We start from the raw sequence: 16,083 nt of genomic DNA on the forward strand, positions 1-16,083 counted from the left end.
CAAGCGAGTATTCCCCAACCCGCTAGTGATCGCAGCATCACAGGGCATAGGAAGCTGAATAAAATGATACCTTGATGTCTGGTATTTGGTGTCTTATTCTAGAGAAATGCATGTTTTTCTTATATGTAAATGACCTTTTCCAGGCTATGGGAAGGATTTTGAGAATGAGAGTTACCAGTATGAGACAAATAACGAACACAGAACAGAAGAAATTACATTTGTCTTCTTGCAAATACATTTTTTTGTAGCTCTCTGAGCTCTGCTATATTGCAAAAATATTCCAACTCTGTCTTTGCCTGTGAGATGAGAGGAACCTACAAATGTGTCAAGTATAATCACACACCACTCTGCAGAGAGCGACCATTACACATGTCACTGGTAACTCTCCCTTCATGTAATATATTTCTAGTAGCCGGAGTTATCTTCCATGCTACATCCTCCCCATAGCCTGGAGGAGCTCATTTGCATAAAGTGATAAAAGATGTTATATCCACAACAAAGCTTCTGATATGAGGCATACAGGTAGGACTTGTTTCAGCAGTCTATAGCCTGTATACCCAAATTAACAGTTTAGATAAGTCAACTATGGTGACATATTCCCTATAACAATTCTGCACTGGTCTTTTACACTGTCTTTTCTGGCTGCAGAATCGGTGGGACACATTATCTTTATTTTGACAGATGTGTAGAGGACATGATTTTTTGCCATTTAAGTCATTCTTCTGCACTTATTAGTGCAGCTTCCCTCAAAGACTGCACAGCTCTCCTGTCCATAGTATAGCTGCTCGTGGCGGAACATGTGACCAGACCAGCCTGTCAGTCTCCTCCAATAGAAATGCAGTTTTCTCATGTGAGGATTTATATTGGAGGAGACTGATGGACAGGTCTGGTCACATGTTCCGCCACCAACAGATATTTTATGGACCAGAGATCTGTGTAGTCTATAAGGAAAGCTGTACTAACAAGAGCAGGAGTAGAACCTGTCATACCTGTTATGATGACACAGCATTTAATATTAATTATCCAGACGTAAATTCAGTAATCCAGGAGGCATAGACTGTTATCTTTATGTTGACTCTTCGTGTAACTCTTGTATCAGCTCCTACAGTTTAATGTACTTTTATCTTTGCAAAACAGGGATGCAAGTTTACTGAACAATGTTTGCTAATATGCTGATTACACATTATACCAGGCCATGCAGTCTGTTGACTTGAAAACATTGAATGATAAACTATAATCAATCAAAGCGTGTTAAAACTCATTACCTTTTCCCTTTGACCTGTGGATAATGGCTTGAAGGACAACAGTTGTGAACTGTGAAAAAGGGATATGCCTCAGTAACAAGACATCCAAGTGATCCAGAGATCCAAAGAACCAGAGACTCTTTACAAAAGCACAGCCAGGGACACCAATTTGACAATTTACAGGATGACAGCTTAGTTGACCATGGCCCCTGTTGAAAGAATACAGATCTGCTCCATTGACCATCACTGAACCCATGAACCCACCGGTCAACTGAGACCCAAGGATACATTTGGGAAAGCCAGGATTGGGACCCACCGGTCACCTGGCTCCATAGAGATGTTTGGAGAAGCCAGGTTGTGACCCCGAGTCAACTGGCCTTGTACCTCAAAGGGTTGTCAGCTTCCTAAGTTTTTAATTACTTCCTCTCTGTGTGGGCTACAGGTGGGGATAGTTGACCCTGGAAGCTCTGAAGTCACAGCTGCTCTTATCCCATCTTGGTTATTTTGGTGGAACTTTTCTATGTGTTATTTGCCTGTTTTGTGGTTCAATAACGTATTGCAACACTGTTTTACCCTCACTTTGTGTTGTATAAGTAGTATTACATAATATAATAAACTTTGGGACTCCAAGTTGCAAGTGCATGAAAGTTTATGTATAAACTTGAATCACAGACATTCAAATTAAGCAACGTTTCAGCCGTTATGTGGTCTTTTTCAAGGTATGCTCTGGAGCTGCTGTCATCGCCAGCTCCTGCAAATCTCAAGCATGCACGCTGCATCACTGTGCCTCACAAGATGGGTGTATGGTTTTCCAGCTTCAAAGGCACAGTGTGCATGACTAGATGTTCAGAAGATGGCTTCCAGTCATGCGCAGTGTGCCTCTGAAGCCAGGAAGTGTATACACGGCTGCAGAGTTGCAGTGACCCTAAAGAAATGTGCAGTGCGCGTTCATGAGATTTGCAGGAGCTTGCGATGATGACTGTGTAGGATAGGAAAGCCAGGGAGGTAGCCATGGCCGACAGCAATTCTGTAACACTCCCTGGACCTCCTCCCGCATAAGATCAAATCTCTCTGTTGCAGTACCTTGTAGCTGGCTCTCTGCTCCATCTGGACTTGCCCGGTACGGGGATGTGTTCCTCAGAGACGGTTCCGCAATAAAAGAGACACACTCTGGCTTAACATTAATGTCAACTCTTTTACTCAGCAAGCACAGCTTGTTGAAATACTGGCACTTCAAGTATCACAGTTGATTTCTTCCTTTCTGTCCCTTCTCTGTCCTTTCCTTCACTACGCTCATCCCCGGGTCGGACCGTATCTTCTGGTCCCGCAGAATCTATTCCCTCACATGGGGGAGTCCTACACTGCTTCACTCCGGTTCTAAGAACTGTCACCCAGGCAAAGATCTGCCACATCTTGCTTGTGCTGCTTGGCTGAACAATCTTCTTTCTTTCTCTATGGGGACAGATTCCTTTAGCTGTGTCTGCAGTGTTTCCATACTCCTTTCCTCCTAGAAGAATCTTTAGTGTGCTATAATATGCTGGGCCCCTTTCTTCAATGTTGCAGGGCACAGTGACTTCTGGCTAGGATGCCCTGTGAGCTGCATGGGTGCCCAGGCTCTGACTGGCTAAACTAGGAAGCTTAAACTATTCTTGTTTCACTGTGCCCCTCCTACTCTAATTATATACTACAGTGCCCCCCTCTAATGCCCAACTATGGACACTACACCCCTATCACTATACTGGGCTCGGAGACTTACTTTCCCTATCAAAAGTATGTAAACATCTGTGCATGTAAATGCATACATATATCAAGAGCAATACACAAGGGGTGTAGCAATACTCTTGTACATGGTGGTAATACACTTTATGTGTAGCACTGTGTACGAACACATTAATAACATTCATTATGTACACTTAAAGGGGTCGGGGAGAAGAGGGAACACCAAACATTTCATATCCCCTACAACCGCTCTTGTAAATTATGTTATGGAAAGAGGGCTGACTAGTCTCTAACTTCCCCATCAACTAGTCAAAGCCCTAATTAGCATAGCAAACTGGAACAATATAAATGCTTTTTTCAAACTTAATTTTTACAAAGAAACGTTATTCAAGGCTGGTTAGGCTGGGAATTTACTCATCTATAAGTGAATGCTTCTGGGTTGGAGGGCATGGGGGACGTGACAGGTTCCCTTTAACTAAATTTATTTTTGATTTACCTTGTTATTTTGCCACCTTTTAATCCCTTACGAGGTATGCAGTCAGCATAATTTAATTATGCCACACTATCATTTTAAATACAAGAAAATCGTTGAAAACTGCAATCTGGCTGTAATCTTAGAACAATTCTTTGATGGATTTAGTTAATTTTGCTTCCACTTGTACAATATCCCATTGGTTAGGAAAGGTATATGATGTTATATCAAAAAGACCATATTATATTATGGGGTCAAACAAAATAATAAAATATAATAAGTTATTCTATATATGTCTATCATATTTGTGAGTTACAGAAATCTATTTATTGATCCATGAATCATCACCAACTACTAGTCCAGAAAAAATGGTGACTTCCCAGAGATAAACAGGTAAAATTAATATGTGTTCTATCCATGTTGTTAAAATGAAACTTGACCTTCTATATTTGCATACCAATTGCGCCAAACCAAAACATAGAGGCATATCTAATTTTAATTTTCGTCATGGATCAAATTCGAAAATGTCAGTCTATGAAAAAATTAGACACTTGGTGCCATGCATGTGCCACCTGTGTGCTGACTGATTTTCATGTTTGTTTGATTGAAGCTTGAAACACTTCTTGTATGCAAAAAAACACTTCTGATGGTAAAAACTGACACTGAACAAACACTGATGAAAATCAGTCCATTTTTACGAGAAAAATCACTGACGTCTAATTGCGCCCCTCTGTCTGTTACGTAAGACTTACCTTGTTGTGCATTGATGGATATAACAAACAGCAAACCCAAAACGATTGTGCTGGTGATCATAGTGAAGGATTGAGGAAAAAGGAGCTACTTCTGTGAAATTTTGAGCTTCAAAGCAGAAACCCAATACACTGCTTGTCGTGATCCACACACAGTATGTAATATCCGCCTTGTGTTGCCTCTTAATACTTCATTAGTGCTTCATTAGTCACTCAGTTATCTGCATTTTATGGCAGTCCAGGGGTAAAATCCACTCTCAATACTGTGAAACTGTAACCCATCTCGTCCCTGACTTGTAACGAAACAAATGAAACATTGAAATAACATTATCACTTACATGTTGGACTGGCAGAGTTTATGCTAGACATTTACTGTAAGGAAACACTATAACAAGCTAGACGGACATTTATTTGTTTTCTGGAGAGCGCATACATTTTAAAGCAGAAATATGAGCAGCACCATAGGACTTATGAAATTCAGTGTGATGGTAGTTGATAATCTGATACTAAGCGATTCGGTTGAAAAGCTAAAACTAAAAGCAGATTGATCAAAAATGTCTATTTTCTGCAAACATTGTAACAAGTTAAGGTATAGGGATTATGAACATGACGGCTCTATTTACTGCCGCTGTAAATGAGTTAACGAGCTCATAGTTGGACTTTGACTGGTAAGTGAGTGATTTCTCCAGCAACTAATTCAAAGTGCGAGCCATTATTAGCCAGAAGTCTGTTCTCTTATCCATTACACCCTCCTCCTTACCTAGTCTGCTCAGAAAAGGCAGTATGTCCTCCTGATCGGTTTCCAGATGTCACTGCTCTTTCGATTTTGTACTTATTATTTAACTCTTCAAATTTGTAACTATGTTATATTATTGTGTTGTCAATAATTAATATAAGGAACAATGAATGTGTGTTCTTACTTTAATCGATAAGGAGTTAAATAGTAACATTACATTTTGTACATTACTCCATTAGTTGCAGAACCTTAGTCCATCCATGTATTAACAGTTCTTCAAGTCCTGCAGAGAATTAGAATTGTTGCAAGGTGAAATCAGAAAATCTTGCCACGACTGACTTCTTTAAATGTGATCAATGAAGGTCGGTGAGCTGTGCTGGCAGGTAGTAGATCTCTATCCAGGAAAGCCAGATCTCCACAATGTACTTCCCTTCTGTCCATGTTCAATATGAACTCACCATCATATTCACTCTCATCTTTGTAGTTCCTGCCTCCAGGTTTCTGGTCCTCTAATTTTGGTCCAAATGCCCAATCTATAGAGCAAAGAGAAAGCCCAAATAATTATTATGTATGTTATTGCATAATTAATGGATAGTTTCCAAACTAAGAAGTTCTTATGGAAAAATATATATATATACTAGATGGTGGCCCGATTCTAATGCATCGGGTATTCTAGAATATGTATGTAGCTTACTTATGAAGATTTCAGAATAATGCAATGAATAAACAGGATTCAGCCGGCCGGGCGCAACCAATTAGCGAAGCGTGGTTCAAATCCCGTGCCAATTCGTGGCCGGACTGCCCCTGTCGCTGACCGTTCGCGGTTGGCTGCGACCAGCTAGTGAAGCCAGGGCCAGCTGCAGATTTTTGAGGGCCCGGGTGAAAGAGTCTCACAGCCCACGTAGCATATAACACAGCCTACGTAGTATATAACACAGCCTACGTAGTATATAGCACAGCCACGTAGTATATAGTGTTGAGGAGAGCCATAAGATCAAATACTTAATTAACCTCAAGACATAAGAGGTTGAGAGAAGCAACCCATAACATGTATTGTTTAACCTTACATAAGTTTTATCAGATGAAAGTAAGACACTAAAGATGGCTGCCATTTCCTGTATCAGAAGCCATGTGCTTGTATCCAAGATGACGCCCACCCTGATGACCTAATGGATCCACCCACAGTGATGCCCATTTTGATGACCTCATGGACCAACCCACCCTGATGACTTCATGGATCCTCCCATGGACTTGCTCATTGCCCAACCCACTAACCGATGGAATGCATCCGATCACTCCCATTTTAAAGCTAACCGAGCCCCCCTTACAGGGGATATGTAACCATGTGTCCTGACTGAATAAAGTCCCTTTTTCCTTGGAGCTGAGCCATAGATTGATCTAGGAGAATTTACATCTGACTGTGTGTGTCATATGTTATTTCTTTAGTGTACACCTGATCAATATCCATTAGGCCAGGAGTAAGCAACTGAAGTGAACATTTTATTAATTGTTCAACCCAACATATTTGGCCGCCCAACCTGGGGCCAGCAGAGAAAGATCCCTGAACCCTGAGGACCGGCGAGTGGAACGGCAGGATGCGCTGAATACCCCGAACCAGGAGACTGATCACCTCCTTATCAGAACACAGTAAGTCTGCTGATTTTTATAATCTGTAGTCTTTACCTGTGTCCTTTGGGGTATCTGTTATGGCTGGCAATCAGGCAACACAGCGTGCAGTAATCAGCGCACATACAGAGATCTGGCAATAACCAAAAACAATAGGACGAGCTCTGAGACGTGGAATCTCTGTAGACTGCAGTACCTGATCTATCCTCACACAACTATAAGCAGCAGTGGATTGCGCCTATCACTACCTATGCAACTCGGCACTGCCTGAGGAGCTGACTAGCCTGAAGATAGAAATACAAGCCTGACTTACCTCAGAGAAATACCCCAAAGGAATAGGCAGCCCCCCACATATAATGACTGTTAGCAAGATGAAAAGACAAACGTAGGAATGAAATAGATTCAGCAAAGTGAGGCCCGATATTCTAGACAGAGCGAGGATAGCAAAGAGAACTATGCAGTCTACAAAAAACCCTAAAACGAAAACCACGCAAAGGGGCAAAAAGACCCACCATGCCGAACTAACAGCACGGCGGTGCACCCCTTTGCTTCTCAGAGCTTCCAGCAAAAGATAAAAGCAAGCTGGACAGAAAAAACAGAAAACAAACTAGAAGCACTAATCTAGCAGAGCAGCAGGCCCAAGGAAAGATGCAGTAGCTCAGATCCAACACTGGAACATTGACAAGGAGCAAGGAAGACAGACTCAGGTGGAGCTAAATAGCAAGGCAGCCAACGAGCTCACCAAAACACCTGAGGGAGGAAGCCCAGAGACTGCAATACCACTTGTGACCACAGAAGTGAACTCAGCCACAGAATTCACAACAGTACCCCCCCCTTGAGGAGGGGTCACCGAACCCTCACCAGAACCCCCAGGCCGACCAGGATGAACCACATGAAAGGCACGAACAAGATCTGGGGCATGGACATCAGAGGCAAAAACCCAGGAATTATCTTCCTGAGCATAACCCTTCCATTTGACCAGATACTGGAGTTTCCGTCTAGAGACACGAGAATCCAAAATCTTCTCCACAATATACTCCAATTCCCCCTCCACCAAAACAGGGGCAGGAGGCTCCACAGATGGAACCATAGGTGCCACGTATCTCCTCAACAACGACCTATGGAATACATTATGTATGGAAAAGGAGTCTGGGAGGATCAGACGAAAAGACACCGGATTGAGAATCTCAGAAATCCTATACGGACCAATAAAACGAGGTTTAAATTTAGGAGAGGAAACCTTCATAGGAATATGACGAGAAGATAACCAAACCAGATCCCCAACACGAAGTCGGGGTCCCACACGGCGTCTACGATTAGCGAAAAGCTGAGCCTTCTCCTGGGACAAGGTCAAATTGTCCACTACCTGAGTCCAGATCTGCTGCAACCTGTCCACCACAGAATCCACACCAGGACAGTCCGAAGACTCAACCTGTCCTGAAGAGAAACGAGGATGGAACCCAGAATTGCAGAAAAATGGAGAGACCAAGGTAGCCGAGCTGGCCCGATTATTAAGGGCGAACTCAGCCAACGGCAAAAATGACACCCAATCATCCTGGTCAGCGGAAACAAAACATCTCAGATATGTTTCCAAGGTCTGATTGGTTCGTTCGGTCTGGCCATTAGTCTGAGGATGGAAGGCCGAGGAGAAAGATAGGTCAATGTCCATCCTACCACAAAAGGCTCGCCAGAACCTCGAGACAAACTGTGAACCTCTGTCAGAAACAATATTCTCAGGAATGCCATGTAAACGAACCACATGCTGGAAGAACAAAGGCACCAAATCAGAGGAGGAAGGCAATTTAACCAAGGGCACCAGATGGACCATCTTAGAAAAGCGATCACAGACCACCCAAATGACCGACATTTTTTGAGAAACGGGAAGGTCAGAAATGAAATCCATCGAAATATGTGTCCAAGGCCTCTTCGGGACCGGCAAGGGCAAAAGCAACCCACTGGCACGTGAACAGCAGGGCTTAGCCCTAGCACAAATTCCACAGGACTGCACAAAAGCACGCACATCCTGTGACAGAGATGGCCACCAGAAGGATCTAGCAACCAACTCCCTGGTACCAAAGATTCCTGGATGACCGGCCAGCACCGAACAATGAAGTTCAGAGATAACTTTACTAGTCCACCTATCAGGGACGAACAGTTTCTCGGCCGGACAACGATCAGGTTTATTAGCCTGAAATTTCTGCAACACTCTCCGCAAATCAGGGGAGATGGCAGACACAATGACTCCTTCCTTGAGGATACTCGCCGGCTCAGATAACCCCGGAGAGTCGGGCACAAAACTCCTAGACAGAGCATCCGCCTTCACATTTTTAGAGCCCGGAAGGTATGAAATCACAAAATCAAAACGAGCAAAAAATAACGACCAACGGGCCTGTCTAGGATTCAAGCGCTTGGCAGACTCAAGATAAGTAAGGTTCTTATGATCAGTCAAAACCACCACGCGATGCTTAGCACCCTCAAGCCAATGACGCCACTCCTCGAATGCCCACTTCATGGCCAGCAACTCTCGGTTGCCCACATCATAATTACGCTCAGCAGCAGAAAATTTCCTGGAAAAGAAAGCACATGGTTTGAACACTGAGCAACCAGAACCTCTCTGTGACAAAACCGCCCCTGCACCAATCTCAGAAGCATCAACCTCGACCTGGAACGGAAGAGAAACATCAGGTTGACACAACACAGGGGCACAGCAAAAACGACGCTTCAACTCCTGAAAAGCTTCCACGGCAGCAGAAGACCAATTAACCAAATCAGCACCCTTCTTGGTCAAATCGGTCAATGGTCTGGCAATGCTAGAAAAATTACAGATGAAGCGACGATAAAAATTAGCAAAGCCCAGGAATTTCTGCAGACTTTTTAGAGATGTCGGCTGAGTCCAATCCTGGATGGCCTGAACCTTAACCGGATCCATCTCGATAGTAGAAGGGGAAAAGATGAACCCCAAAAATGAAACTTTCTGCACACCGAAGAGACACTTTGATCCCTTCACGAACAAGGAATTAGCACGCAGTACCTGGAAAACCATTCTGACTTGCTTCACATGAGACTCCCAATCATCTGAGAAGATCAAAATGTCATCCAAGTAAACAATCAAGAATTTATCCAGATACTCACGGAAAATGTCATGCATAAAAGACTGAAAAACAGATGGAGCATTGGCAAGTCCGAACGGCATCACCAGATACTCAAAATGACCCTCGGGCGTATTAAATGCCGTTTTCCATTCATCTCCCTGCCTGATTCTCACCAGATTATACGCACCACGAAGATCAATCTTAGTAAACCAACTAGCCCCCTTAATCCGAGCAAACAAGTCAGAAATCAATGGCAAGGGATACTGAAACTTAACAGTGATCTTATTAAGAAGGCGGTAATCAATACACGGTCTTAGCGAACCATCCTTCTTGGCTACAAAAAAGAACCCTGCTCCCAATGGTGACGACAATGGGCGAATATGTCCCTTCTCCAGGGACTCCTTCACATAACTGCGCATAGCGGTGTGTTCAGGTACGGACAAATTAAATAAACGACCCTTAGGGAATTTACTACCAGGAATCAAATCGATAGCACAATCACAATTCCTATGCGGAGGTAGGGCATCAGACTTGGACTCTTCAAATACATCCTGAAAGTCCGACAAGAACTCTGGGATGTCAGAAGGAATGGATGACGAAATAGACAAAAATGGAACATCACCATGTACTCCCTGACAACCCCAGCTGGTTACCAACATAGAGTTCCAATCCAATACTGGATTATGGGTTTGTAGCCATGGCAACCCCAACACGACCACATCATGCAAATTATGCAGTACCAGAAAGCGAATAACTTCCTGATGTGCAGGAGCCATGCACATGGTCAGCTGGGCCCAGTACTGAGGCTTATTCTTGGCCAAAGGTGTAGCATCAATTCCTCTCAACGGAATAGGACACCGCAAAGGCTCCAAGAAAAATCCACAACGTTTAGCATAATCCAAATCCATCAGATTCAGGGCAGCGCCTGAATCCACAAACGCCATGACAGAATACGATGACAAAGAGCACATTAAGGTAATGCACAAAAGGAATTTGGACTGTACAGTACCAATAACGGCAGAGCTATTGAACCGCCTAGTGCGTTTAGGACAATTAGAAATAGCATGAGTAGAATCACCACAATAGAAACACAGTCTGTTCAGACGTCTGTGTTCTTGCCGTTCTACTTTAGTCATAGTCCTGTCGCACTGCATAGGCTCAGGTTTACTCTCAGACAATACCGCCAGATGGTGCACAGATTTACGCTCGCGCAAGCGACGACCGATCTGAATGGCCAAGGACATAGACTCATTCAAACCAGCAGGCATAGGAAATCCCACCATTACATCCTTACGAGCTTCAGAGAGACCCTTTCTGAACAAAGCCGCTAGTGCAGATTCATTCCACAGAGTGAGTACTGACCACTTCCTAAATTTCTGACAATATACTTCTACATCATCCTGACCCTGGCATAAAGCCAGCAGATTTTTCTCAGCCTGATCCACTGAATTAGGCTCATCGTAAAGCAATCCCAGCGCCTGGAAAAATGCATCAACATTACTCAATGCAGAATCTCCTGGTGCAAGAGAAAACGCCCAGTCCTGTGGGTCGCCGCGCAAAAAAGAAATAATAATCAAAACCTGTTGAATAGGATTACCAGAAGAATGAGGTTTCAAGGCCAAAAATAGCTTACAATTATTTCTGAAGCTCAGGAACTTAGTTCTGTCACCAAAAAACAAATCAGGAATCGGAATTCTTGGTTCTAGCATCGATTTCTGATCAATAGTATCTTGAATCTTTTGTACATTTACAACGAGATTATCCATTGAGGAGCACAGAGCCTGAATATCCATGTCCACAGCTGTGTCCTGAAGCACTCTAATGTCTAGGGGGAAAAAAAGACTGAAGACAGAGCTAAGAAAAAAAAATGATGTCAGGATTTCTTTTTTCCCTCTATTGGGAATCATTGGTGTGGCTCCATGTACTGTTATGGCTGGCAATCAGGCAACACAGCGTGCAGTAATCAGCGCACATACAGAGATCTGGCAATAACCAAAAACAATAGGACGAGCTCTGAGACGTGGAATCTCTGTAGACTGCAGTACCTGATCTATCCTCACACAACTATAAGCAGCAGTGGATTGCGCCTATCACTACCTATGCAACTCGGCACTGCCTGAGGAGCTGACTAGCCTGAAGATAGAAATACAAGCCTGACTTACCTCAGAGAAATACCCCAAAGGAATAGGCAGCCCCCCACATATAATGACTGTTAGCAAGATGAAAAGACAAACGTAGGAATGAAATAGATTCAGCAAAGTGAGGCCCGATATTCTAGACAGAGCGAGGATAGCAAAGAGAACTATGCAGTCTACAAAAAACCCTAAAACGAAAACCACGCAAAGGGGCAAAAAGACCCACCGTGCCGAACTAACAGCACGGCGGTGCACCCCTTTGCTTCTTAGAGCTTCCAGCAAAAGATAAAAGCAAGCTGGACAGAAAAAACAGAAAACAAACTAGAAGCACTAATCTAGCAGAGCAGCAGGCCCAAGGAAAGATGCAGTAGCTCAGATCCAACACTGGAACATTGACAAGGAGCAAGGAAGACAGACTCAGGTGGAGCTAAATAGCAAGGCAGCCAACGAGCTCACCAAAACACCTGAGGGAGGAAGCCCAGAGACTGCAATACCACTTGTGACCACAGAAGTGAACTCAGCCACAGAATTCACAACAGGTATCCTGTGCAGATTGGAGTGAGATGACTCAGTTCAAGCCAAATAAATAAATTTAGTTTTGCCCTGTGACATCGAGTGAATTGACTCTGCACGGGGACTGGTAATTTAGGAATAATTTATAAGTAGGGAATAATTGGTTTGTAAAGTACAGAATACGGAAGTCAGACAGGGACCACATGACAAGAAGGAATAGGAACTGAGTGGTGCAGACTCAGTTCTCTTTGAAAAATAATCCCAAAGACATTCTTCCTACAAAAATACCATGCATGAAGTAGCATTAATGCTAAATTGCATATTATAAAGGGCAGAGCGACTCAAATATATATAATAATACAGGAGAAAAAGCGAGTCAGAAGCTCATAATATACAAACGTACACAAAACTTTTATTAAATATCCATATACATAAAACTAGAATTGTTAGTATGCAAGTGCATACAGTTCTTGGAGCAATCAGTGATGTTTATAACAATATGAGGTACATGACAAAAATTCCAAATAAGTTAGTGCCGGTAGGTCCCGCCTGCACAATTGGGCCAGCACAATATAACAAAGAATACCAAATCAAAGTACCATAATAAATTTATAAAAGTATCACAGCAGTAGCAATAAGTTTAAAGCCTATCTGTATGCTGGTAGCACAAATGGTTAAATTTGGAAGCACATTATACATCCCTGTGAATGCCAACCACTCCCACTAGCTCCTAATAGAGCCTGCATAGCATGCTGAAAAAAGCTGAGAGCAATAGTGGAGTTAAAGGCTACCATATATCCCTGTGGACTCCAACCACTTCCACCTACTCCCAGATAGTTCAGCATGTGCACATACCAGACTTGTCAAATCATGCCAGCTACTGATGCAAGAAACATGAATTAAAAAATGGCACTGCAGTTAAACATAGTATTTACCCATAGCGTGTCAGGCAGGTGTCCCAGGACTCACTCCCCAACGCACGTTTCGGTGCGAGTCCACCTTCTTCAGGGAACGTGGCTTTGGAGGCAACTCATCCCACCCTAAATACTCTGCATGTGTGGTCACATGGTACAAGCGATCCAATCTTAGTGATCGCATCAGCGCAAGTGCTCAGCATAGGTGCAGCAAAGTACCGTATATGCATGAATAGAAGCAACCATACATGTTATGATCTGGTGGCCTAGGAGCAGCATGAGACGGACTCTGGAGAAGGTGGTCCCTGTACTGACCGCAAACCCTGAACTAGCAGCGCAACTAGAAGTAGCCGTGGGGGGTACCTAACACTCCCTAGACCCCTCGGCACAGCCTAAGATCTAACTACCCCTAAAGACAGAAACAGGAAACCTATCTTGCCTCAGAGAAAATCCCCAAAGGATAGATAGCCCCCCACAAATATTGACTGTGAGAGGAGAGGGAAATAACATACGCAGATATGAAATCAGATTTTAGCATAGGAGGCCATACTAGCTAAAAAGAAAGAAAAGAACAGAGTACTATGCGGTCAGTACAAAAACACTAGAAAATATCCACCGCAGAAAATACGGATCACCACATCTGACTAAAGACATGGGGGGTATATCTGCATCTCCAGAGAAATATCTAGGCTGCAAAAAATCCTTCACAGACTAAGCTGGACAAAACAAAAACATGAAAATGCACAGAACTATAAAGTCCACTGCAGGTGGACAGCAAAAACCAAGCAGGACTTATCTTAGTAGAAAAGCACAACAAACTGGAGGGACCAGCAGGGAAGTGAATCCTTCCAGAACAATGGACAACTCGCACTGACTAAAGGATCCTGCAAAGCTATATACCCCAGTCAGTTTTGCAATTAGTAGATACACCTGTTCACTCCTGCAGTCAGGGCACAACTGCATTACCCTCTACAACCACCGGAGGGAGCCCAAAAGCTGAATTCACAACAGTACCCCCCCCCTTGAGGAGGGGTCACCGAACCCTCACCAGAGCCCCCAGGCCGATCAGGATGAGCCCGATGAAAGGCACGAACCAAATTAACGGCATGGACATCAGAGGCAGAAACCCAAGAATTATCCTCCTGGCCATAACTCTTCCACTTGACAAGGTACTGAAGCTTCCGCCTCGAAAAACGGGAATCCAAAATCTTCTCAACAACATATTCCAACTCCCCATCGACCAACACAGGGGCCAGAGGATCAACAGAGGGAACAACGGGCTCCACATATTTCCGCAACAAAGATCTATGGAAGACATTATGAATAGCAAAAGAGGCCGGAAGCGCCAGGCGAAAGGACACCGGATTAATAATCTCAGAAATCCTATAAGGACCAATAAATCGAGGCTTAAACTTAGGGGAAGAAACCTTCATAGGAACATGACGGGAAGATAACCAAACCAGATCACCAACCCGAAGCCGGGAACCAACACACCGACGACGGTTAGCAAAACGCTGAGCCTCCTCTTGAGACAGCACCAAATTGTCCACCACATAAGCCCAAATCTGCTGCAACCTGTCGACCACAGAATCCACACCAGGAAGGTCAGAAGGCTCAACTTGCCCAGAAGAAAAACAAGGATGAAAACCAAAATTACAAAAAAAAGGTGAAACCAAAGTAGCCGAACTAGCCCGATTATTAAGGGCAAACTCGGCCAATGGCAAAAAAGCCACCCAATCATCCTGATCAGCAGACACAAAGCATCTCAAATAGGTCTCCAAGGACTGATTAGTTCGCTCAGTCTGGCCATTTGTCTGAGGATGAAATGCAGAGGAAAAAGACAAATCAATGCCCAGCTTGGCACAAAAGGCCCGCCAAAACCTGGAAACAAACTGGGAACCTCTGTCGGACACAATATTCTCCAGAATACCATGCAAACGCACCACATGCTGAAAAAACAACGGAACCAAATCAGAAGAAGAAGGCAATTTAGGCAAAGGTACTAAATGAACCATCTTAGAAAATCGGTCACAGACAACCCAGATAACCGACATTCTTTGGGAAACAGGAAGATCGGAAATAAAATCCATAGAAATATGCGTCCAAGGTCTCTCAGGGACCGGCAATGGCAAAAGCAACCCACTAGTGCGGGAACAGCAAGGCTTAGCCCGCGCACAAATCCCACAGGACTGCACAAAAGAACGCACATCCCGTAACAAAGAAGGCCACCAAAAGGACCTACTAACCAAATCTCTGGTACCAAAAATCCCAGGATGGCCAGCCAACACAGAACAATGAACCTCAGAAATCACTTTACTAGTCCATCTATCAGGAACAAACAGTTTCCCCACAGGACAGCGGTCAGGCTTATCAGCCTGAAATTCCTGAAGAACCCGTCGCAAATCAGGGGAGATGGCAGAAAGAATCACCCCTTCCTTCAAAATGCTGACCGGCTCAAGAACCCCAGGGGAATCAGGAAAAAAACTCCTAGAGAGGGCATCCGCCTTAACATTCTAAGGCTGGTTTCACATTGGCGTTTTTTGGGGTGCGTTTTTGCGGTAAAAAACGCAAAAAAATGCATCGTGAAAAACGCATGTAAACGCGTGTAAACGCTGCGTTTTTTTGACGCATGCGTTTTTGCATGTGGTGAAAAAAACGCGGAGTTTTGACGCGTTTACATGCGTTTTTACATGCGTTTGCGTTTCTTAAACGCATGCTGAGAAATGTGTGACAGCTGCCAATCATCAAAATAAAGTAAAAAACCCACTATAAACAGAAATAGTTAGGGTTAGGGGTAGGGGTAGGGTTAGGGGTAGGGATCCTAACCCTAACCCAAACCCTAACCCTACCCCTAACCCTAAGGGATCCAAACCCTAACCCTAC

The 16,083-nt window shown here is 43.8% G+C and overlaps 1 protein-coding gene across 1 annotated transcript in view; it reads right to left on the bottom strand.

Annotated features, from left to right (window-relative positions):
* Positions 1–16,083, bottom strand: part of SMIM24 (small integral membrane protein 24) — a 235,993-nt gene that overhangs the window by 108,875 nt on the left and 111,035 nt on the right. The window contains exon 3 of the mRNA XM_069741840.1: positions 4,188–5,453. Within this exon, the coding sequence (XP_069597941.1) occupies positions 4,188–4,248 (61 nt within the window). The 5' untranslated portion in view covers positions 4,249–5,453. The remainder of the gene's footprint in view (positions 1–4,187; positions 5,454–16,083) is intronic.

This window comes from Ranitomeya imitator, chromosome 1 (assembly GCF_032444005.1).
Source record: "Ranitomeya imitator isolate aRanImi1 chromosome 1, aRanImi1.pri, whole genome shotgun sequence".
NCBI lineage: Eukaryota > Metazoa > Chordata > Amphibia > Anura > Dendrobatidae > Ranitomeya > Ranitomeya imitator.